The following is a 22,469-nucleotide window of genomic DNA, read 5'->3' on the forward strand; positions in this document are numbered from 1 at the left end:
TTGTAGCTTATGATTCTTTAACTATGTCGCAAAATACGGCAAGTTGAGATGACCAGTGAAGGGTAATATGAGAATATATTAGACCTTCTATGCTTGTTAATACTGGTCTAGAGTATCAAAAGGAGCGCATCCCGAGTATATTCAAAGTCTAGTAGTTGACGACTGGCTTGGGCCTACAATTCTTCCATATCCTCACTGAGCAGTAGCTCTTCGTCGATAAGTGGTACAAACTGGGGGCCTATTTCCACACTGGAAGGCTTCACAAATGCACCGTAGTTGTCTTTTACTGGTCCGAAATAGACAGTGCCCTTGAAAGAACCATCGTTCTTACCCACCGGCTCGTCAAACTCGACGCCACACCAGATTTCGTTGTCGTGTAGCGCCTCTAGAGGACCGACAAACCGCAGCCAGCCTCGTCTCTCAGGCTGCTCACTGGTTTTAACCGAGCAGCGCTCCCCGACCTTCAGTGCGCTCGCTGCCCGGGCCTGTCTCTCCCTCTCAGTTTCCAACTTGGCCCGTAAATCGGGACTGAACGCTCCCAACTGATTCTCTTTCTTCCAATTGAGGACCGAGTCTGCACGGCGAGCATATTCCTCCTCAGACAGCGTGAAACCAGCGACCGGTTCGCCGTTGCCCTCGAGATCACGTTTCAAGGCATTCACCACTGACCCCTCGTTGCTGTCCTGTACTTCCACTTTTGAAAAGCCATGTGGAAAGGTGCTGCTTAGAGTACCAGCATTTTGGAATTGCGATAACTCTACAGTCTTCTCAGTACCCTCTTGGGTTGTTATTTGCAGTTTCATGTCTTGAGGGAGAACTCCTGTTATATCATACAATTTCCGCGTAAACTGCTCCCAAGTCAAACTCAAAGGGATATCCCTCGTAGTAGAACATAAATCAGAACTAATATCGATACTAACCATCTCTAAATATCCTTCTTTTGATGTATACAGTGGTTCTGTCCGACGCGTATTAGCAGTGATCTGAAACGGGCTTTTTCAACTGAAATATTAAAACCTTACCACTGCCACTTCTACAACAAAGAACCTCTAAACATCCATAATTAGAACTACCAATGAGCGGTCAGGTATGTAAAATAGTTCATATTCTTATCTGCAATTTCTGTGGCTCGAAAAGCCGGTGATTTTACAACAGTATACTAACTATTACGCCTTTTTATAGGAAAGACCAAAGCAGGACAACCAAAACCAATCACAACCTCAACATAGAAAGAAGTTTGAGGGCCCTAAGCGTGAAGCTATCATTGATCTATCTACCTATAAAGATACCGAAGTCAGGGTTAAGTTAATGGGAGGAAGGCTTGTCACAGGTATTCTAAAAGGCTATGATCAACTAATGAACCTTGTTCTCGACGAGACTGTTGAGTACCTAAGGGATGAAGAGGATTCATCTATTATTCTGAAGGATAAAACCCGTAATTTGGGACTTATTGTTATAAGAGGAACCATTTTACTCTCACTTTCGCCTGTAGCTGGCGGGGCCATCATACCGGGTCCAGCTGGCGAATAAATATCCTATTTACATATTAGAGAATGTATATTAAAGCTATAGGTCATGAATTCCTTTCTAGCAGCTACCTAAGGGTTTTTAGAGCCCGGATTAGTCGGACGTCTGTCGTTTTGTTCAAATCATCAAATTGCTACTAGCTCATTGTGAATTTTTTAACGCTTTCGAACTAACTCATCGCAAGCCCCAGCATCGCATAAGAGCAGCTTTAGAAACAGTTAGGATCTTCTACACTCAAGCTCTCATCTCGAAATATTGCACTGGGCATTATGGCTTCGCAACCGTTCGAGAACGTGCATTTGTTACCCCAAACCAATCAAATTTTGGGCTTGTACACCATCATTAGAAATAGAGAAACTAAACGTCCTGACTTTATCTTCTATGCTGATCGTATTATCAGGTTGTTAGTTGAGGAGGGTTTGAATCATCTACCAGTAATGCCAACAACTGTTGAGACTCATACGGAACAGAAATATGAAGGTGTTTCATTCCTGGGTAAGATTTGTGGAGTTTCCATCGTTAGAGCAGGTGAATCAATGGAGCAGGGACTAAGGGACTGCTGTAGGTCGGTAAGGATTGGCAAAATATTGATCCAAAGGGACGAGGAAACTGCTCTTCCTAAGCTATTTTACGAAAAATTGCCAGATGACATTTCACAGAGATATGTATTCCTCTTGGACCCCATGTTAGCTACTGGTGGAAGCGCTATTATGGCTACTGAAGTGTTGATTAAAAGAGGTGTCAAACCAGAAAATATCTCATTCTTGAACTTGATTTGCTGCAAGGAAGGCATTGACGCTTACCATGCTAAGTTTCCTAATATAAAGATTATTACTGGTGCAATTGACAAAGGGCTAGATGACAGAAGGTACTTAGTACCAGGTCTAGGTGATTTCGGTGACAGATATTACTGCGTTTAATAGATGATAAATTACGTATAATAGCAGACTTGCTCCTATGTATCTATAATACCTGATCTACAAAGATTTTTGTAGTACAATGCTCGAGGCCCCGTGATGCCATTGTTTAAATGAATCTTGCATGAATGCAATCAGAAGACTCCTCCCACTCGCCTTTGGTAACCCATAGCTTCTTAAAAGTGGACAATCCAGACAAAATTGAGCCTCCAATCCAGGTTGTGTATTTTCTTTCTGGTGGGGCGAATATTTTAATTTTAGTTTGTGACCCGATTAGCTGTTTTAATTCGTTTAATAGCCTGTCGCCGAAGCCTGGGAACATCGAAGTGCCTCCACTTAGTAATATATTAGCATACAAGGTGCTTCTTAGATCGAGGTCCACTTTGGCTAAGCTTTGGTAGCACATTTCAGGCAAACTCTCAAACTCTGAGCCAACGAGTTGTGGTTTGAATAGTAGCTCGGGGGCGCGATACCTTTCTGGACCCAGTTCTATAGTCTTACCATCTGGCAGCTTAAACTTAATAGTTTTAGGGTCCATCAGATAGTTTTGCTCCTCGGTTTTCGGGTCCTTGGCTGTGTAGCACGCCTTTTCTTTGATAGTCCTTACGATCTCTCGTTCGCTACTGGACAGGAGCGATATTCCTGTAGACTTTCGCAACAACAGCTGCAAGAATTCAGTTATATCACGTCCTGCAATGTCTATTCTTCTTATTGATGGTGGTATTGAGAATCCATCAAAAACTGGCACAGCATGACAGCACCCATCACCACAGTCTATAACATAACCGGTTGTTCTACCGCTGGCGTACAAGGATAGCACTGCCTGTAGAGAAACATAGACCGCTGGTACATTAAATGATTCAAATAGCAACTCACACATCTTTTCGCGGTTTTTCATTGGATTTAGTGGTGCTTCAGTAATTAAGATGGGATGATCTTCTACATTTTGTAGTTGCAAGCTCTTACTGAACACATGTCCCCATATTTGTTCCATATCTGACCAATTTGTAACAATGCCGTGCTCTATAGGATAGCGTAGCTTTAGTAATCCTCTCAATTCCTGCGCTTGATTCCCTATGAATGTATCACCCTCAAGACCCCCGGTCATTACCTTATTATATTTAGTTGTTCCAATTAATGAATACTCAAAACATCTGGGCTTCTCTTCTCCGCTAAAACCTGCCTTAATAATACCAGATCCATTATCCAGTACCACTGGTTGGTTATAGAGAGTCTCTGGGCTACTCATTGGGGTATCTTAATAGTGATTAGGGCCTGTTTTGCAGTTATGTGTGTATTGTTATTAATATATAATTTACCATGAGTTTTGCGAATTTACGCGTGCTTATAACAAAAGTTAATAAACACTAACATAAACCTTACTTAGAAAGCCTATATGTGTACCTAGAGTAAGTAACAGCCTCTAAGGTTGGATTCTATATGTATCAGGGAATTTTTGTGATTTTTTAGGCTTGATATATAAAGTAGATGTTAACAGCGTTAACTACAGCAGACAGTGAGCTCAATAACTAGAAACCTTCACTGCCGTTGAAGCCAATGAATCCGGTAAGTAGGAATATGCTATAATAACGTTTTTTGGAGATTTGGTTGGTGTGATTCCAGGCCGAAGTTAATCTACCATCGATACACGAGCCACTCATGTAGAAGTTGTCTGCACCGGATCCATCGAACATATGGGCAAAAGCGTCTTGAAGAATTGTTAACTTCAGATCTTCAACGCTACCGTACTGCTTGTTGATGTACTCTAAGATCATCGGGTCATTTTTGACTAGCTCGTCGATCTTCAGTAAAGTTTGGTCGAATGGGATCAGAATATTTGGCACTTGGGTATATTTGTCTAAGAAGAATAATGCATTTGGAACCGCGTCATCACCAAGATGAACCACGGAGGATCCAACCCAGGTGCCGGATTTTGCTTTGCATTCATTGATGATGTTGTGCATCCTCTTATATAATGCAGGACAGGCCTTAATACGATGCAAACCCTGGCCTGTTGATGATAGGCGATACGAAGAACCATCAAAGAGATCCTTGTCAGCGAGATACCACAGCTGTATCATTTCCCTTTGGATAATTGACCACAAATTCAAAGACTGCTGAGCATAGTGCCAGTGACGCTCGTGGTCATGTGTTAAGCGCGCACCGTTTCTTCCATACTGGATACCAATAGAGTACTTTGCAGCTATCTCTGGTTGCGAGAATAGGTTTAGCCTTTCCAACATACGTACTATTGGAGTTCTATTCATTTTAACAAAGGCGTTATAGTCTCCAATCGAGTATAATACCTGACAAATGTCATCCTTGGAGTAAACCGAGCTGCTATACTTTGTAGCAAGTTTGGAAATTGCGTCCTCCTTCATCCTGACTAGCCTATTGATTTCAGCTCTCGTCTTACCAATCGGGTCAATATGGGCGGTTGCGTACAAGAGCAACTTGTTTTTGAGCAAACCGAGGGCCTTCCCACCGTCCGCAGGATCATTCAAATAGGAACGCACTGTCTTGATAGGCTTGTACAAATGGAAGCCCATGTGTTCCTCAATTTGCGGTAGTCTCGAGTCCATAATCATGTACGCAAGCTTCCCAAAAGTATCTCTCATTCTTTCTGGGTTCATGATCTTGTACCGCCTGCCAATTTCAAATACGGCCTGGAACCAGTCAGCGTTCTCATGAAGCTCCTTATTTTCCAACAGCTTCTGTCCAACCTTCAAATCTGTAGCAATCACTAATCCACACAACAAGGAGCACATTTCTTTCAACTGCTCCACCACTCTCCTTCCCCGCGACTTATGCGACAGGATATCCACTCTATCAGTATACTCAGACACCTTGAGTGCTGCCTCAAGCAACCTCAACAGATGACGCTCCTCAAATGTTAACCTCATCGGAATGTAGTTTGCATGTTCCTCTATCACGTGCAACATTTGTTCGTCAACTGAGCTAGGGGAAGCCACAAGACTGGGGTCTTCATCCATCTGGTCTTCATCCCCAGAATTCCCACCATTTTCTACACTATCCTTTTTATCGGCCTCATCATCCGCAAGTTTTAAGTACCTATGCTTCTTCCTTCGGCCACCTCGATGAAGCATCTCAAAACATACAACACAAAAATGCTCCTTACAGTCCTCACATAGTATTGCTGTAGCCATATCCTTGCATTCTATGCACATATTGGGATCAATTTCATCATCATTTTCATCTTCGACACTATCCGTTGAAGAAAGGTTATCTTCACCTAAACCTTTAGTCATATTTTGACTATTGCCATCACCTTCTGTATCGTCCCGATTAAAAAGTTCCCATACCTTCTTATCAACCATAATGAGCACTTATGTCAGAAGTTATGAAACCTAAACCTTCAAAGAGCACCTTATTTATGTATTTGTTTGCAATGTTAGCATTTTATTGACAGTGTGAACAATTTTCACAAGCCTAAATAAATGTACCAACTAAAAGCGTAGTTTCTATTGAACCAAGAAGACTATAGAAGGCTTCTAAAGCGTATTTAAGGGGATTTTCGGATTCTTATGGCACAATATCGAGGATATGATTGGCAATGTAGACAAAACAGATTATCTGCGAACACCATGGCTTAAAATAGTGAAAGTAGCAATTCAAGGTGTTATACTTATTGCATTGGTATTACTAATAGCTAAAATTGTCACTGAACCGGGTAATGACAATGGGTTATTCCCAAGAATTCAGCTAAGTATGTTTAGATGTGTTCTGTTTAGAGTTGGATCTGATTGCGAATACTAACAGGTGATTATAGGACTGCATTCGATACTTCATAGGCTAGGATGGTTTGGACATGGCTTTGAGATGCCTGTTGAGCAGGTACGTACTTTCGGAAATAGTGAATTTGACCCAGCTGATGCTAATCCGTTTAGTAAATCCACAATGGTGATATTTGGCGTTTTATGTGCTTTAAGTAGTATCTTTCTCTTAAGCTGACCAATCAGTGAGAGAAGAGAGTAGGTAGTTGTTTAAATAAGCTTCGTTTATTATTGAAATCCATCATTACAGCCACTGTTCCAGTAGCCAAGGACTTTACGATTATATATAACAATATGAATGTGGATGTCACTTTTCATGTTGAGTTACAAGATACGCTATAAAATTGCTAGTGAAAATATAGTTATCTGTATTGCTCATGCCAAGCTGTTCTCAAAATCAATTAGGCTGTGTGGCCCAACAATGCAAGCTTTTAGTTGCCGATTACTGGGGTTAATAGCATCTTCATTCCTGTCGCACCAGCTGCCTTTGTTCTTTCGCCTGAAAGAACCGGTTCTCTTATAATTATGCTGACTTTTATTTGTATTATGGGAGTAAACCAAAACATCCCCTAGCCATTCTTCATCTTCACACAATGGCTTTATACACCGTAAGGAGTCACGGATATATTTTTTTCTTGAAACCTGCTTCTTGGGCGGTTCCCATTTCATTATACCATCATCGCGTTCGTATCTTATGTAGTGGAGGTTGCTAGCAAAAGAGCCTGAGCTATTTCTGTAGCGCAATTGGTGAGCGGCGCTCATAGCATAATAGGAGGCCGAACTACCAAAAATAAACTCGTCTTCACTGTTTTCGTCAATATCCTCTTCAGCATACACAGAAGTTCTTGGGTTTTCAGGACGGTTGCCATTGCTATGCATTGACAAAGCTTCGTTCTCGATACCAATTTCTGCATTAGTTTCCAATGATGCCGGGAACGTATTGGCACTGCCACTAAACCCGGTGGTCATATCTTGATTATGACACACGTTATATGGATCCCTATCCATTACTGAATCAATCATGTTTGGGAATGGTATTTTTGGTATTAATCTGGTAGGCGATGATATATCTCTACTGTGCAGTGGCAGTTTGTTCTTTTGCAGCCTGTGGGAAGCATCATTGTTAGAGTTTAGGGACCTATAGCTAGGAGCCCTAGGCAACGGAGCACGTTCGTCATCAAGATTTACGTCCTCTGCAACACTCATCAAGCTGTTAACACTGCATGCTCTTGCCCTAAAGCTCGTTGATGCAGATGCTGAGCGGTTTACACGCGTCTGCTTCTTTTCTTCGGGCATAAATAAATGTTTGAGTCGGTTGCCTATGCTTGTTGTAGACGACTCCGAGTCACTCGATCTAATACTGAACGTATCAGTGAGAGAAAAAGCTTCCCCTGATGTGGGCGATGGAAACGACATTGTACTTCCACCTTGCGAAGCATTGTCGCGTATCAACCCTAGCTCCAACTCCTCAATCAATGCACTCTCAGCTCCCAAATCTAAACGACCAAAAATCGGATGGCGGCTCAGCGAGCCCAATGAAACCATCGGATCTCTATTCCAATTGGACCTGCCACTGCGGTGGCTTCTGTAGTTGTGTCTACGTCGCCTGGGAACGGTCCTGTATGCCGGCATTTCTCTTTGATCCAGATCAAGCGAGACACCAATCCCAATATCCAAATACACGTGCCACATTATAAGGTCGTCAACATTGGAGAAGCTAACAAGAAATTGCTCGGTTTCACAACGAAGCCTCAACACGTAAGGCTTTTTCGTATAGTCAGTAGGCATTCCAACCTTGGAGTATTGTAAAGTATACGAAGCATGCAATTTTTCCGGGGTCAGGTACTGCCCTCGGTCCTTTTTGACTTTTGCACTTATATGTGCGCCTGTTTCAGCATCCATTCGGATGGGTTCCTTACCTAAATGCAACGAAAAAAAGCTACCACACTTAGTTAACGTTGATAGCGTTATTGCACTACCTTCGGGTTTGTTTAGTGCATCAGGCTTGGCTCGTTTACATTCCTTCGTTAGAGAAGCGTCAATATCGTAAAAATTCAGCTGCGTGGAGTTGATCTCCATCACATAGTATCTCCACGTCCTTGATATGCAAGGTTCGTAAGGTGTAAGCCACTCCTGCTTTACTGAAACAACAACCACATCATACACCGCAGGTGTATAACTAGGCAGTATATTATCTTCCTCCTGCTCAAATATTGGATAAGTTATCCGAGTATTAGGGTTCACAGCTGTATAGGACGGCGCTTGTGCTGGCACCGGGTCTCTCCACATCATGACGTCTTTCATTGGATCATAAGATGAATCATAACTATATTCAACCCCGCACAAACTATCCTTACCACCTATACCTGATCCCCGCGGAACTTCCTCTGAAGCACAGTTCTCACGAAATACATCAGCCCTCTGCATATGGCTGCAGTTATCACTTGTAGACGTAGATTGGCCACTCCTGACATCAAATAGTGCCATATTAGTCTCTTCAACTGAAGAAGTGCTCGTACTGGACGGAACCGAGACGAACTTTCGTATTAATGCCGATTGGCCACTCATAACCTCAAATTGCTGGCTTAAATCTAACTCTGAAGACGGCATTTTTGGTAAGAGTGATATCCAAGTTCTCTGAATGGTAGTAACGTATATCAAGAGGGGAGGAGGCCTTTTTAGCACTGGGCCTTCCCTCTTAGTTGATCAAATATTGGCTTATGTACATAAAATAAGCAAAGATTATCAACACGGAAAACTACGGTATTAAGGGGTAGAGATTATTTAAGAACAACAAAGATTTAATAAGCGGTGTTGTCCTTGCTATTTTTAGAGTCTAGACATTCAATTGGCCTGATAGTCAACTATGGGACGTTCTCGGCCATCAGATGTGTGTATATATCATTGTGTGTACATTGTTGGCGTATATAGAAGTCATGAAACATGAAAAGATGAGTGTGTCATTTCAAAAAGTTGTGTGCTGGTCCAGCACGTTGCATTGCTGGTCCAGCAGCAGTTGCATTGGTAAGCATCTTTAACGTAGCGTAGAATGGATACCAGCTTCTTGTTATAAGGATGTAGCTTTGAGGCATACTTTACATTAAGGAGGATATGGAGAAAGAATCAATACGCTGCTTGAGCTACATCAGATAGACGCCACTAAAAGGTAATTTTTCCGCGGCTGAAAAGAATGTGGAGGCAGCTGATGTTTTAGATTCGACGCGCTGTAAATCCCTAGAATAAACCCTCGGTGTTGCGGTATATCTGGTTAATGATTCTTTCGACGCCCTTGTACCGCTTGACAACTGTCATGCCGAAACAAAGAGTAAAGAAGAAGGCTGCAAAGCAGAGATAGGAGCTTGTCATTAATCCGTAGGTTAGGTAGAGAGAGATAGCACTCAGTCTGACAAACAAGGTGTACAGACGCGCTGTCCAGTTGACATTGCCTATCATGGCGCTCATGGCAGAGTACACGTTGCGGGTGTAGAACACCACAATGTTATGGAATTTGACCAAAAGCCCTAGGCTGTCTGTGTAGAGTAGTAGGGACTTGTTTTGAGCATCTACAACTGCGATGCGCTTCATATACTGCAGTATATCCACGTAGAAGTCGTATTCACTGAATGTAAGCTCGCTGAACAGCGCCCTGAGTATGTTAAATAGAGAGAAAGGAAATAGCAGCGCGATTAGTATATGATCTAGGACTATTAGGTTCCTTAGCAGCGTCCTGAGTTGGGGGCGACGGCCTATAAAAGCTGGCCATTCTTCTTCAGGGTCATTGTCCGGGTTAACATGGCCAGTGGTTTGACTACTGCGACGACCACTCCCCAGTATTTCGCTACGCTCATGCTCTCGCTGTAGAGCCTCCAGTAGCAACATCTGGATGCTCATGCCGCTATTGTTCTCCAGCGTGGAATGTGGTTCATGCGATTCTTGGAAAATTCGTTCATAAAGGTCTGTGTCCTCGCTATCACTAACTTCTTCACGAGAGGAAATGGATAAGTCTGTAGGAGTCATCATTATCGGCACCCAGAATAGTATAGGCTCCTATATATTCACTTCTGTCTTGCTATAGAGTAGCGTTATGTTGTTTTGTGTGGGGGTTAGTTTTACAAGTTACATCGTACAATAGAAAAACACCACCCATAATAAAATGACAAGTCGAACAGTCATTGCAACACAAACACACTCGTTCAAGAGCCATGATGGGGGTCTACTGTTACATATTACTACTCATTAGCCTGGCAACTGAGGCTCTTGCAAACACAGAGTCCTTTAACCTCTATATACCCAGTGATTTCCCACTACGGGCTGATAATAAGGGACCTGGAATCTCTCACGGGTTTCCCTCTATTTCACTACATAAAGTCAACCATAGGCTTGAGACATTCAATGTGCCACTAGATGAGATGTTCTATGTACAGGTAGACGGCCTGAGGCATAACGAGAACTACCACATACGGGTTTGTTGGACTGCGGCGGACCCTCTGGACATTAAGAACTTAGGATATCTCATAGTACCTCATCACTCGGAGTTTATGGGCACCGAGGCAGAGGACGCCCGGATCTTTTTGCATTTCCTAGCCTCCCCTGCCTCGGAGCCTCCCATGAAGGCCGCGATGATACCGGTCAACGTGTCTGTAGTGAATACGAAGCTGGGAATTCCGGTGGACCTATACTCGCTGCTCGTCTACATTTTCGTCATAATGGGTGGCGTGATGATTGCAGTACGGCACTTCGATCCTTATCGCATGTTGAAGGAAGCGTGCTGAGGCGTGCTGGTTGGCAGCAACGGCCGGAAGAATTAGTCAATTGGCCTCTGCAGCCACCAGTACGGCTCCAAACCCTGCCCTCATATCCTACCCCAAATCTAGGTCTCGTTAGCACCCGCTTCCGTTCTGTGGAACCTTTACAGCCGCCTGGTAACGAACGTGATGAGGTCACGTGACCAAACAAAATCTCAAAGGGGTGTCCTGGAGATGTAACAAAACTCAACTATCAAAATTCCAAGACCTAGCGATTCCAACTTACATCTCGTCCAAAGGCTCGTTCAGCAATCAGTTGTCATCGTTGCAATGAGTAATGATCTATCTCCTACTAGCAGTCGGCCTGATGTGCAAGAAGAGGTAGACTTGTCGTCTTTAACGCCTCAAGAACAGAAGTTGTACAAAATGTACGGCAAGATGCCTAGTAAGAAGGATTTGTTCAAGCACAAACTACATGAAAGGAAGTACTTTGATAGTGGAGACTACGCTTTAAGCAAAGCTGGTGTTAAAAGTGGTGACTTGGAGTCTGATTCTGTCGGTAATTCTCACCTCCCGGTTACAAATCCCTCAGGATTAAGAGAATCCATAATCCGCAGGCGTATGTCGAACAGCGCATCAGGCGCAGACCCCCAACACTCCAATCGGCAAAGCAGTATATCCTCCGGACCCCCACCCAGGTCGCCCAATAAGTGATTAACGCAGTAACGGATAACATTTCAGTATATATATATATGCATGCATCAAATATATATATATACTTATATAAGGTAGATATGGGTATCAGACTATATAATAGATCTTTCCATGGGTAGAGTGAATCCTAGATATTTGATATAACTTGCTACATGCTTTGAATGATATGCTGTGCCCTTAACTCAACGCTGGTACAAGAACCTGCCTAGTTTTCCGAAGAATAGTAACCCTAGGAAGTAAAAGTCAATAAAATACAGCAGTTGGGATAAATCAACAATCTCGGCGTAGCTTGTAATGGCCGTGATGAGGCCCATAGTAAATCCTAGCAGTAACACAGACAACGAACCATCGAAAAATAGCCAAAGAACTCCATCCAATAGAAACCAAGCTACGCTAGCTTGGAGCGAAGAAGACCATTCGACCCTCCGTATACCGAACGCAACGCCAAGAATAGCATTGACTGATCTCAAAACTCCGGAAAGGCTTACCTTCGCAACTTTCACCCCCCTCCAGTAATCCAGTACAGGTAGCATCGAACCAAATATAATTCCTTCAAGCGCATATCCTGCCCAGGTCGGGAAAAGACCGAAACTAAGCTGCTGGCACAACTTTACACCCAATACAAGCGGCCTTGAGGTGAACTCCTCGTGTAGAAGGTGGTTATCATGCAGGTTTTTGCTTAATTCATGGTATGCAATCCCTGAAATGCCCAATATTGACAAAGATATCACAAAGTTAAAGAACTTCTTATACCTCTTCCGTGAAGTAACACCAGCAGTAAACACTGATTCATCAACTATTTTACCTGCAGACTTCTTAGCCTCTTCGTAGATTTCCGTATCCTCGCTTTCCACAATTTCCTCATCATATATACTAAATAATTGCGGTCTAGTTAACATACTCATGGAGTCTGTACTAGGAACCAGCACTATATTCCCCCTGCCTTTGCCATTCATTGTGCTCGTATCGCCATTGGGTTGTTGTTTAGTTGCCATTATTAACAACCTCTAGAATACTAGTTGATCAAGATATAGTCTCTATCTTGAGCCGTGTAGTCTCCTTTTATTGCTGATTAATTCTTTAGAGATGTTTTATTTAATTACGAAACTTGTATATTGAATTTTATTTTACATGGAACTATAAGTGCAAGATACAAATATAAATAAAGATCAGGTACTAAGTTGATCCTTTAGTGTTCGACCGGACTATTTATGATCTTTAGAGTAATGGTATTAGATGGAACAAGCGGTAAAGGATAATCACCCCCACATATCGAAGCTTGCAGTTCTCCAACGGAAGCCAGAGAAGGAATATGCTTTAGGGATCCTAAGGGACATTGCCAAAAGGGTTTCATACCTTATGCGGGAGGAGGGATTAAAAGTCGCACAGCTGGTCGAGTTTTATCCGAAAGATAAGCGTTTATTGGGTATGAATGTGAATTACGGGGCTAAAATCATGCTCAGGTTGCGTGATCCATGGGATGAGGCTAGGTTCCTTTCGAGGGAAGCGGTGCTAGGAACAATGCTACACGAGCTGACGCATAACGTTTTTGGTCCGCATGACAGTAAATTTTATGCTAAGTTGGACGAGTTAAGAGGGAGGCAATGGACAATAGAACAGAAGGGACTATTCGATAGCTTTGTTGGGAAAGGTCGACGCTTGGGTTCGAGGCCAAGAAGCCATGCACCGGCAATGGGCAGGAGGCTAGGGTGCGGCCTTGGCGGGCTTCCTGTCGGCCGGAGTTCTCCTAGGGAAATGGCGGCGCAGGCGGCAGAGAAGCGTGCTGCTGATAATAAGTGGTGCGGCGATGCAGTAAGAGATGTAGATGCTGGTCCTGTTGGTAACGATTTAGAGTTTATTGTGATCGATGACGACGAAGAAGGGGCTACTTCGTTGGTTACCGCGCGCCAAGAGGACATGGTAAACGGGCGGCCCATTGTTAAAAAGGTTATAGAGATTATAGAGATACAAGACGAACATGAAACCTGCGGCAATGCTGCAGCAAGTACTGTAATTGACCTAACGAAATAAAATTCGTGTGCTATACTATACAGGATTCTAATGCTACAAAGGCAATACGACAACAAATTACTATATACCGAAAGCTGTCCCGCAAAGCATTGAAAGAGAATAAAAAGTTAAAATAATATTTCTAGTGGGGTATTTATTGCTTCTGATAATGAGAAAGCGAGTTATGGAGTTTTCATTCTATATCGGTGTCAGCTCATCCATCATCACACCGGAAACACCACCCCACTGGTATACTATCGAATCGGACCATGGTTCTGTTACCTTAAAAGAAAACAAATAATAGTAACATTGATTCGTAAACTTTAATTTGATTTATCACAATAGGGGGAAAACACCTCATCAGACCAGGAATTTATCGCAGTGAACAGCGTCACCTTGTGGTGGAACACTAGTTACAGCACAACTAGCCTCGCGGTTAGAGCATGGATTGAAGCGTTACCAATATAGAATTCAGATGAATCATACAAAAACAACAGCATAGGTGTTTCACCTACGGAAAACACTGCAGCTGTGCTGGCTTACAATTTAGCCACCCATATGTACAATAAAAGCACAAATGTCAATACGAGCTGCTCGAAGTTTTCCTTGGCTATTGTCTTAACTAAATCCGCGGTATCGTTCTTCCAGCAATTAGCGTCTCCTTCGAGGAGACTTTTGAACCACGTATGCAGGTCTTTCGAAATAATTTCATTTCCATTCTTCACGTTTAATATTTCTCCATTTTCGTTGCAATCAAATGATGACATGGTATATTATACCTCTCGTTTTTAATGTGTGAGTTTGGTTATAGGCTGTTATAGCACAAATCCTTACGTGGGTTTGAGCTGTCGTTACAAATGTAAGTGAATCGTGCAAACCTTGGATAAGAACCAAACGCCTACTTATTCTATTGCTTGCATCTAGTTGTGGGAAGCAGCTTAAATCAAAGAAAGCATTTCTTAATTCCGTCTGTGTCAGGGTGTGACATGAGCATTCGGTTTGTGACAGCGACGATGTCTAATTTGGTATGAGAGTGAAAATAAATATCAATGATGGCGTGAGTAAATATTTAAGAGATATAGAACACGTTAGAAAGGCATAGATAGTATTAGCTAACGTATTTCATTGAGCTTTACCATTTAAAGCCTTTGTTTAGTAATCATCTCTTAAGTAGCGCCTGACATTAGCTCATCGCGTCGTTATATATTTGTAATATAAAGTGAAAACCGAAGTCTTTATATATACGAATAATTGAAATACGGAAGTAAGTAGGCTAAGTTTAGCTGGAACTGGTTAGCTGCGCAGCCAATATGACTGATAAGGAGACTGGAATGCTCGATGTTGGCGAGCACTGTAATTTTTGTAGACAAATTGACTTTTTACCATTTCGCTGTACAGTATGTGAATATGATTACTGCGCTCTGCATAGAAGCAAGGAATCCCACAATTGCAAAGGTTTAAAAACGCCACGAGTCGAGCGTGCAACGTCCGCTGAGAGGGTATCCTATAAGAAGGGAAATGGAGAGACTTACTTCAAGACTTTGCTTCCGGGCAAGGCAGAAGAGCGGATTAAGCAGGAGGTTCCGGTGCCATCAAACCAAGGCGTTAAATCGTCATTGCGAGATAGGCTGATCAAAAATAACAATACGAAGGCTTTGGATAAGTTAAAGCGGTTTTTCGACAAATACAGCTCTAAATCAAAGTATAAGATGAATCTCACGGCGTCAAATAAGACCATACAGTTGGCAACAATGAGGCGAAACGCTAAAGGTGACGTAAAGATTCCACAGACAAATCGATTGTATGTGTGGTGCTACTATATAGATGATAAAGAACCCATTGAGCATGAGATATTCATCAGCAAGACATGGCCCGTGGGGAGGGCTTTGGATTCTTTATTACACTACATGAAATTAAACAACGCTGGTATGGGTACAACAGCTAATGCAAACGAAAGGTTGCTTTTGTATAAAAAAGTAAAGGATTCCGAGTGGGTTATGTTGGAAGCTGCCAATCGTGTCAGTTCAGTAATTACAGAAGGCGACGCATTGTATGTGGTTCGTGGAAATGATGTAGAGAAGTTAGTCAACCAGAATCGGTGACAGCTGTAACTCCGGTTCAGCTTGAAGACGTATAATATATGATATAACTAAATAGAATGTATCTGCAGGTTACAAAATATGCGACGGTATTCCGCACGATATTACATTGATATAGCGTTGTTGGCATCGGTCAGATGATTCTCATATTTTTATTGCAACGTAATAGTAAATGAACGAGATTTGAATGCTCATTTGAAACAACGCACGTTATGCAATGAGGAAAGCTATGTGGTGCATGCAATTAGGCATACTTCTACATATTTTTATGACACTTCTCTTCGTCATAGTCACTACCTACTCATAGGTGTACAGTACATACGCTTTACTCTCCTGCACACCAAGTGTGAACAATTATTCGTCCGTTACTTCACTTGTATGTCAATCTTAGCTCAGTTCTAACAGAGCCAGTTGAGATATATCCAGTAGAAAACAGCAAGTATTTTTTTTCTTTTACTTACCGAGTCGGTATAGTTAGTTATCTTGATGTTGTAACTTCAGAAGCAAATATCTAAGACACTCGATAAAAAATTTTGGAAACTGAGTTTCAGAGCAACCTATAGTGTGATTTGTCAGACCATTAAAATAAAGTCGTATCAAACCCTAGTAATAGGATATAATCATTAAGATCCAAGTCGGAAGGAATTAACAATATGGGTAAAACAATTAAAAAAAAAATTAAAGGTAGAAAGTTTGGGGCTGAAAATTTGAAAATTGCACTTGGAATATGAAAATTGAATCCGCAATCCTGTAAGTGTTAATGTTAATTGTTTTGTGTGTGTAAAATGTTCTTTTAGTTTTTTATGTTTTTAATTTTTTTTAATTGTTTAGTGAAATGAAAAGGATAGTAATAAATTCGGTTATTAATTGGGCTGTCATTTCACTGCTACTTCACTTGCTTTTTAGAATAATGAATTAACATATTCATCGTCACTTTGTTATTATACAAGAAAAGTGCATGTTTGTGCATTGTGGATGAGTTTAAAATTTGGGCGTTGTATCGAAGTTGTGTTGATAAGGTAGTTTGTAAAAAGAAAATCATAATAATAAAATATAATAATACTCCTCTCTCTAACAACAATTCATTTTGGCAAAGAATCCCTTAGCGGATGCTACAGAGTCGAGATCAGTTGGTTGGCCATTTACCGCGGTAGTACCTACTGTACCAGTACCAAGTTGACCCTGTTGGCTCAGTTTGTGGTTCAGGCCGTGCTGTGGAGAGTGAGTTTGGAACTGATATTGCGCCTGTTGTTGGGAACGGTACTGGGTCTGTGGTTGTTTATGAGACAGCTGTGCTTGTTGGACTTGTTGAGGCAGCTGTTGTTGTTGCTGTTGCGACTGGTAGTTACTCAAGGGCTGTTGACTATGCAATTTCTGTTGCTGATGAGCATAACGTTGTTGAGTTTCTTGCTGGTAGGCCTCGTAGGAAGTTGGATCCAGTTTTTGCTGTTGCAGTTGCAGTTGGGAAGTTCCATAACGAGGATCTTGTGAAGATGATAGTTGCTGAGGAGCAACAGCAGGTTGAGGGTACTTATTTCTGTGTCTTCTGTTTTTTTCATTAGGAGGGTTTGGATTGCCATAACCGTGTAGGTTTGGCTTCTTGTTAATGGCTAAATCCCAACCACGACCGCCATTCAACTTCATCCAATCGTATTCGCCATTGTACTCTTGGCCTAATTCGTCTAACGTAGACAAAAGCAACTTCCGATAACCCTCGTAGTCTGGGGTTTCTTCAAAGCCCAAGTTTCTAACAACTTCCAAGTAGCGACCGAATTGAACGGGCAAGCCTTGAGATAGATCGTATACATTAGTGCTTCTCTTCTTCTCACCGATCTTTTCATACTTTTGTTTATTATTTGGAGCTTTCAAACCTTGCCATGGTAACTGTCCCCTCAGAAAGTAGAAAAAGACGTGACCAAGCGCCTCCATATCGTCTCTGCGGCTCTGCTCTCTCCCCAAATGTGTATTTATAGACATGTATCTAGCAGTTCCACTCAAAGACTTCTTCTCACGGTAAGGAATATGCTGTTTGGTCTTCGGATCTCTGTATAGCTTTGCCATCCCAAAATCGATTAAATGCACCTTGTTAGCATCGGGCTGGTCGGGTCTTCCTATCAAAAAGTTATCAGGTTTAATGTCACGGTAGATTAAGTCATGTGCATGCAAATCCTCTATCAAGGTAATCATTTGCACGGCTACCTGCACTACTGTTTTCACTGTGAATCGGCGTCCGCACCAGTCGAAAAGATCCTCCAAAGATGGCCCTAGCAAATCTATCACAAGAATATTGTGTAATCCCTCGTGGCCAAAGTAGTAAGCCTGTGGAATACCTGCCGTTCCAGTAAGAATTTTGTATGTCCTGTACTCATCCTTCAATTGAGGAGCTTCTGTTTTCCGTGGCTCAAACTTAATCGCTACCGGAACACCATTGAGCATGTTAGTACCTTCAAAAAGTACACCAAAGGACCCTTCCCCAATTTTCTTCCCAATTTTAAAGTGTAAACCCACAATCGTCGTATCATCACGAGCAGTAACAGTTGACACGTTAGAAGTCTGTGCAGCGCCAGCTCCCACTCCTCCTGGAAGCCCTACACCTCCCTGTTGCTGAATATAAGTATGGGACAGTTGAATGGTCCCCTGTTGTTGTTGCTGATGCTGATGCTGATGCTGCTGTTGTTGCTGTTGCTGCTGTTGCTGCTGTTGTTGCGGTGGGGGTGGAGGTGGTGGAGGTGGTGACGAGATATTCATCTTTGTGTTTGTGATGTTATTAACAGCCAGAGCTGTGTTAGCGGCCGCTATAGCACTAGAATTGTTCATATGGATATGGTAGAGGGGAGATACCTAACCTGCTGGGGATACTATCGACTTTGTATGAGATATAAGTGAAACAAGAAAACGGTTTTAAATTCAAAACTTATGCTAAGATTTTTTTATATTTTGTGAAGATATCAAATAAAGGCGTGGTCTCAATAACTTGACGGGCTTGGGCAAAAAGAAAAGATGGTGATATTTTAGTTTTTTTAAGCTGACTTTGCCAATTTGGAGAAGATACGCAGTTAATGTAAGGTTTGAAAGCGCACAAAATAGCTCTCACTTCCCAAATCCTGCTATGGCTAACTGAATACCAAGCGGTGCTCATTGTTGTAGGAAGTGTGCTGTTCTGCTGTTCGTTGCGAATATGTCCGGCGGCTACCACGGTAAATGCCACAAAATGTCACGTGACAATGTTCGTACAAGATGTCCTCTATTAGACGACGACTATATAGCTGATTACATATGGCGGTGTGCGTAAGGCATGCTAAGCAGGTGCTGCGACTTCTTGGCAGCACTGGACGGGCGGGGATGGTGGATTTTGGCACCAGTAGCGTCCTCTTCGTCGCTGCTAGTGTCGAACATATCCTCGTCAAAAAGGGCCTCGGAGGTCAGCTGTTCGGACATCTGGAGGGCGAGCTGCAGTTGGGGCCGGGTGTAGCAGCGGAAAGGCGACGTAGAATGTGATGTGGGGGGTGATTTGGTGGTTTTGTAATCGATGTAGTTGTTGTAGGGACGGAAGATGCTCTCCTGGAGGTCAGGCAGGGCTGCGAGCAACTGCGGTGACGAACCGCCTGGCATATGCACGCGGCTGGAGAGAGTTCCCAGGAACGACGTTCTGCGCTTCCCTGCGCCGGCTCTCGGCTCGCGACCCGCGGAGGTCACGTGATTGTCCGATTCCGACTTTAGAGTAGAGCACGCGAAGCTGGACATTGACGAAGTCGCGGAGCTCATTCGGAGTTTGCTGTGAGTATGTTCTTGCATTGAATATTCGGAAACTTTTGGGTTGGGTATCTGCTGACTATTCTACTTGACAAACAAAACACACCTTATAACATACCGCTCTCCCAGTTTCACACTATCTATATATTGAAGGCGGTACTGCACGTGTCAAGGCTTAACTGACTGTGCTATAAAATGCTACTCTAATAACAATACAGCCGATACCTGTGGGGAGATAGCTGGCACAAGGCCGGGTAACACCTTAAAATAGCCGGGGATCTTACCAATTTATGGCGATCAAAATTGCGGGATGATTGATTAGGGGAGCCCACGTGCCTAGCGGGCTGTGAGCTACATTAATAGAGGAGCGTCATGAGGTGTTACCGGGAATGGAGCAGGTCACAGAATCCGAGAAGCTTCGCCATTCATCTTAAGGAGAGAGACTGTGGAACTCGTGGGAGACCGGAAAGTGAGGGGGAATGAGGGGAGTGAGGGGGAGGAGTTAGCGTTCGAAAACCGTCCGAACTTGCGTTAAAACAGAATTTACATTAAGGTTTGGGATCACGATAAACATGTGAATTTTCGTTAAGGGATTACATTCCGTTTGTAGGAACAAGCTAAATCTAATTATATTAACCTGTATGTATTGTCTATATATTTAACCTTGTTAGATATTGTACGATATCTGAGTAATAAGGTTATTTTGGTAGTGCTGTTAGGTAAACGTTACTAAGTGAACGGCTAGGAGAATTTTGCTAGGCTTACGGTGCCAGATATACGGTGCTTAGGTATATTTAGCTACAGACTGCGCTACAGATCGTTTATGCTGCTATATTATATTTTCTGCTTGGGAGCAGTGGTTATTTTTACATACATGTCTTTTTTGCTGTGTTTATATTTAATAACGTAGTTAGCTATTTTAGGCGTTTATAGTAGTATACGTACTACTATAATATAACGCTTGGGCATATGCGTATATGTTACAAGATTGACATGTGATCATGCAATTCTTGATAATTCTCTTTTTTATAGCCATCATTGACGTGCTGCACTGGCTGGTGACAGTGCTTCTGTGTCGCTTGTATGGCGCTTGCATTATGACCTAACGTAGCAACAGATATAGCTGAGCTCATGGAGTGGTCACGTGACCCGTTGCTCGAGGAGATGGCGGTAGGGGGGCTTTTCTGGCCACCGGGAGGCTGCAGGTGCTAGCGCGACAGCTGCTCACCTTGTTGTTTCCAAGTAACTAAAAAGCGCTTGATGGTCAAACCGTGTAATCGTAGTGCAAATGCACAGACCGGCGTCAATCACTGCGGTTATTGGCTATGGTCGTTCAACTGCAGCTCAGGCTGTTTCGCATCACTTCATACGAAGGACATGAAATAAAAGTTCATGAAGAGTACAGTACTATGACAAGACAAGATGTGCTGCAACCTAATATAGCGCGATGGAACTAGTAAGTAACCTCTGCCGCAGTCAATTACGATTTAAATTTCCGCTACTAACATGCACAGCTCCCACAAGGTAAGAAGAACACTGTTAAAGTGCTGTACGAGGATCAGCAGAGGATCAATGAGTTCTCGAAGCTAGTGTTGAAGAAAGACGATATTACATTAGATCTTGAGCGTCAAAGACAAGAGAAAGAATACCTAGATGACATTTCTATGGAAATTGAACTGATAGACGAGGATGACGAATTGCAGTATAAAGTCGGCGAACTTTTCGTTTACCTGAAACAGAGTGAGGTTGTGGAACTGCTAGAGAAGGACATCGAGGCAATAGAACAGAGAATTACCGAGCTTGAAAACCAGGATGAAGAAGTTGAAAAAAAAATGAACAGTTTAAAAGTAATCCTATATAATAAATTTGGCGACAATATAAACTTAGAACGCTAACGAACGTTCTTAAACAAGTGTCCGTTTACCCAACAAACGACATCCTAGTGCAAAACATACGTATAGTTAAATAAGCAGGCATACAACCCCCAAATTTCAGGCTCTCTTCCAATAATTGGAAAATCGCCTTCTCCAACATAATTTTCATGGTGCTAAAAACAACCTAAGCAAATGTATGCACTTCACGGTCCTCTTCCAACGTAAACTTCCAACCATGTTTCTTTTTCTCCTCCATAAATTGACCCAAGGAATTCTCTTCTAATGTAAACGAGAATCCGTTGATCACCGTGAAGTCGCTACCTATTTGACCGCCAAGTGACAAAATGGAGCTCTTAACCTCTTTCATCTCTTTCTCATTATCAATTCCCTTGTCGAAGGCTATAATGTAGCCTTTCATTTCTGCAGTGAGTTCACGTTGTTAGCATCTTATATCAGTGTTTGACCAAGTCGACCATATAATACTTACTTGCGGCAACCATTTGAAATATTGAAAATAGTAGCAGTAATACGCCGTGTCTCATTTTTGACTAAAATGTGGTTATTAATTGCAATAATGATGCTCAAAATCGTACAAAGTATGATTAATGTTATTCTCTATTGCTCATCGCCCCTCTCTATATATGTTGCTATAATCTCTCCCCTAACCGGGTAACAACTATGGTACTGATATAGAAGATTTACTACATCCTTTAGAAGACCTATTGAGTTCGAACTGTTGGGCTTGTGCACCTCTTTCTTCTACTGATTCCTTTGTAACCCTTCGTCCTACATTTGAGCTTACATGGGGAACCATTTGAGGGTTTGTATCACGTTTAAGGTAACATATCCTCAACCATCATACCATTAAGACTACAGGTAATACCGATGTTTCTTAGCAATACAACCAAGTTCTTTGTACGGGCTTTGTATTGTTGTATTCCGTTAGCGTGGTTCTTATGCGGAAGAACGGGTATAAACACTATCCATTGAGCAATTTTTTTTAGTAAGATTGATGGTCTAAATCCTTAATAAAAAG

General features: G+C 42.3%; 17 protein-coding genes across 17 annotated transcripts; 7 read left to right on the forward strand and 10 right to left on the reverse strand.

The window, feature by feature from the left end:
• Window positions 1–173: 173 nt before the first annotated feature.
• ALF1 (Alf1p) lies at window positions 174–923 on the reverse strand (the record flags this gene model as incomplete). Its single annotated transcript, XM_018130884.1, has 1 exon — window positions 174–923. One exon carries the CDS (start codon window positions 921–923, stop codon window positions 174–176), a length of 750 nt encoding a protein of 249 aa, XP_017986373.1.
• Window positions 924–1,075: 152 nt separating this feature from the next.
• On the forward strand, window positions 1,076–1,530 carry LSM7 (Sm-like protein LSM7; the record flags this gene model as incomplete). Its single annotated transcript, XM_018130885.1, has 2 exons — window positions 1,076–1,087; window positions 1,183–1,530. The coding sequence occupies 2 exons, from the start codon at window positions 1,076–1,078 to the stop codon at window positions 1,528–1,530; spliced, it is 360 nt and encodes a 119-aa protein (XP_017986374.1).
• A 266-nt stretch (window positions 1,531–1,796) lies between these two features.
• Window positions 1,797–2,447, forward strand: FUR1 (uracil phosphoribosyltransferase; the record flags this gene model as incomplete). Its single annotated transcript, XM_018130886.1, has 1 exon — window positions 1,797–2,447. One exon carries the CDS (start codon window positions 1,797–1,799, stop codon window positions 2,445–2,447), a length of 651 nt encoding a protein of 216 aa, XP_017986375.1.
• A 106-nt stretch (window positions 2,448–2,553) lies between these two features.
• On the reverse strand, window positions 2,554–3,693 carry ARP1 (actin-related protein 1; the record flags this gene model as incomplete). The annotated part of the gene is made up of 1 exon (XM_018130887.1): window positions 2,554–3,693. The coding sequence occupies one exon, from the start codon at window positions 3,691–3,693 to the stop codon at window positions 2,554–2,556; it is 1,140 nt and encodes a 379-aa protein (XP_017986376.1).
• Window positions 3,694–3,973: 280 nt separating this feature from the next.
• On the reverse strand, window positions 3,974–5,782 carry AW171_hschr21209 (HBR480Cp; the record flags this gene model as incomplete). Its single annotated transcript, XM_018130888.1, has 1 exon — window positions 3,974–5,782. The coding sequence occupies one exon, from the start codon at window positions 5,780–5,782 to the stop codon at window positions 3,974–3,976; it is 1,809 nt and encodes a 602-aa protein (XP_017986377.1).
• Window positions 5,783–6,613: 831 nt separating this feature from the next.
• Window positions 6,614–8,848, reverse strand: AW171_hschr21210 (HBR481Cp; the record flags this gene model as incomplete). The annotated part of the gene is made up of 1 exon (XM_018130889.1): window positions 6,614–8,848. The coding sequence occupies one exon, from the start codon at window positions 8,846–8,848 to the stop codon at window positions 6,614–6,616; it is 2,235 nt and encodes a 744-aa protein (XP_017986378.1).
• A 624-nt stretch (window positions 8,849–9,472) lies between these two features.
• Window positions 9,473–10,258, reverse strand: ASI2 (Asi2p; the record flags this gene model as incomplete). Its single annotated transcript, XM_018130890.1, has 1 exon — window positions 9,473–10,258. One exon carries the CDS (start codon window positions 10,256–10,258, stop codon window positions 9,473–9,475), a length of 786 nt encoding a protein of 261 aa, XP_017986379.1.
• A 182-nt stretch (window positions 10,259–10,440) lies between these two features.
• On the forward strand, window positions 10,441–11,010 carry PGA1 (Pga1p; the record flags this gene model as incomplete). The annotated part of the gene is made up of 1 exon (XM_018130891.1): window positions 10,441–11,010. One exon carries the CDS (start codon window positions 10,441–10,443, stop codon window positions 11,008–11,010), a length of 570 nt encoding a protein of 189 aa, XP_017986380.1.
• Window positions 11,011–11,313: 303 nt separating this feature from the next.
• Window positions 11,314–11,697, forward strand: AW171_hschr21213 (endosulfine family protein; the record flags this gene model as incomplete). Its single annotated transcript, XM_018130892.1, has 1 exon — window positions 11,314–11,697. The coding sequence occupies one exon, from the start codon at window positions 11,314–11,316 to the stop codon at window positions 11,695–11,697; it is 384 nt and encodes a 127-aa protein (XP_017986381.1).
• Window positions 11,698–11,879: 182 nt separating this feature from the next.
• Window positions 11,880–12,692, reverse strand: AW171_hschr21214 (HBR485Cp; the record flags this gene model as incomplete). Its single annotated transcript, XM_018130893.1, has 1 exon — window positions 11,880–12,692. One exon carries the CDS (start codon window positions 12,690–12,692, stop codon window positions 11,880–11,882), a length of 813 nt encoding a protein of 270 aa, XP_017986382.1.
• A 241-nt stretch (window positions 12,693–12,933) lies between these two features.
• Window positions 12,934–13,728, forward strand: WSS1 (metalloendopeptidase WSS1; the record flags this gene model as incomplete). The annotated part of the gene is made up of 1 exon (XM_018130894.1): window positions 12,934–13,728. One exon carries the CDS (start codon window positions 12,934–12,936, stop codon window positions 13,726–13,728), a length of 795 nt encoding a protein of 264 aa, XP_017986383.1.
• Window positions 13,729–14,246: 518 nt separating this feature from the next.
• On the reverse strand, window positions 14,247–14,474 carry AW171_hschr21216 (HBR487Cp; the record flags this gene model as incomplete). Its single annotated transcript, XM_018130895.1, has 1 exon — window positions 14,247–14,474. The coding sequence occupies one exon, from the start codon at window positions 14,472–14,474 to the stop codon at window positions 14,247–14,249; it is 228 nt and encodes a 75-aa protein (XP_017986384.1).
• Window positions 14,475–15,017: 543 nt separating this feature from the next.
• CUZ1 (Cuz1p) lies at window positions 15,018–15,809 on the forward strand (the record flags this gene model as incomplete). Its single annotated transcript, XM_018130896.1, has 1 exon — window positions 15,018–15,809. The coding sequence occupies one exon, from the start codon at window positions 15,018–15,020 to the stop codon at window positions 15,807–15,809; it is 792 nt and encodes a 263-aa protein (XP_017986385.1).
• Window positions 15,810–16,877: 1,068 nt separating this feature from the next.
• On the reverse strand, window positions 16,878–18,623 carry AW171_hschr21218 (casein kinase I homolog; the record flags this gene model as incomplete). The annotated part of the gene is made up of 1 exon (XM_018130897.1): window positions 16,878–18,623. One exon carries the CDS (start codon window positions 18,621–18,623, stop codon window positions 16,878–16,880), a length of 1,746 nt encoding a protein of 581 aa, XP_017986386.1.
• A 453-nt stretch (window positions 18,624–19,076) lies between these two features.
• On the reverse strand, window positions 19,077–19,601 carry AW171_hschr21219 (HBR490Cp; the record flags this gene model as incomplete). The annotated part of the gene is made up of 1 exon (XM_018130898.1): window positions 19,077–19,601. One exon carries the CDS (start codon window positions 19,599–19,601, stop codon window positions 19,077–19,079), a length of 525 nt encoding a protein of 174 aa, XP_017986387.1.
• A 1,405-nt stretch (window positions 19,602–21,006) lies between these two features.
• On the forward strand, window positions 21,007–21,454 carry GIM3 (tubulin-binding prefolding complex subunit GIM3; the record flags this gene model as incomplete). The annotated part of the gene is made up of 2 exons (XM_018130899.1): window positions 21,007–21,015; window positions 21,074–21,454. 2 exons carry the CDS (start codon window positions 21,007–21,009, stop codon window positions 21,452–21,454), a joined length of 390 nt encoding a protein of 129 aa, XP_017986388.1.
• Window positions 21,455–21,617: 163 nt separating this feature from the next.
• AW171_hschr21221 (uncharacterized protein) lies at window positions 21,618–21,851 on the reverse strand (the record flags this gene model as incomplete). The annotated part of the gene is made up of 1 exon (XM_018130900.1): window positions 21,618–21,851. The coding sequence occupies one exon, from the start codon at window positions 21,849–21,851 to the stop codon at window positions 21,618–21,620; it is 234 nt and encodes a 77-aa protein (XP_017986389.1).
• Between the last annotated feature and the right edge of the window lie 618 nt (window positions 21,852–22,469).

The sequence above is a fragment of the Eremothecium sinecaudum genome, chromosome II (assembly GCF_001548555.1).
Source record: "Eremothecium sinecaudum strain ATCC 58844 chromosome II, complete sequence".
Lineage (NCBI taxonomy): Eukaryota > Fungi > Ascomycota > Saccharomycetes > Saccharomycetales > Saccharomycetaceae > Eremothecium > Eremothecium sinecaudum.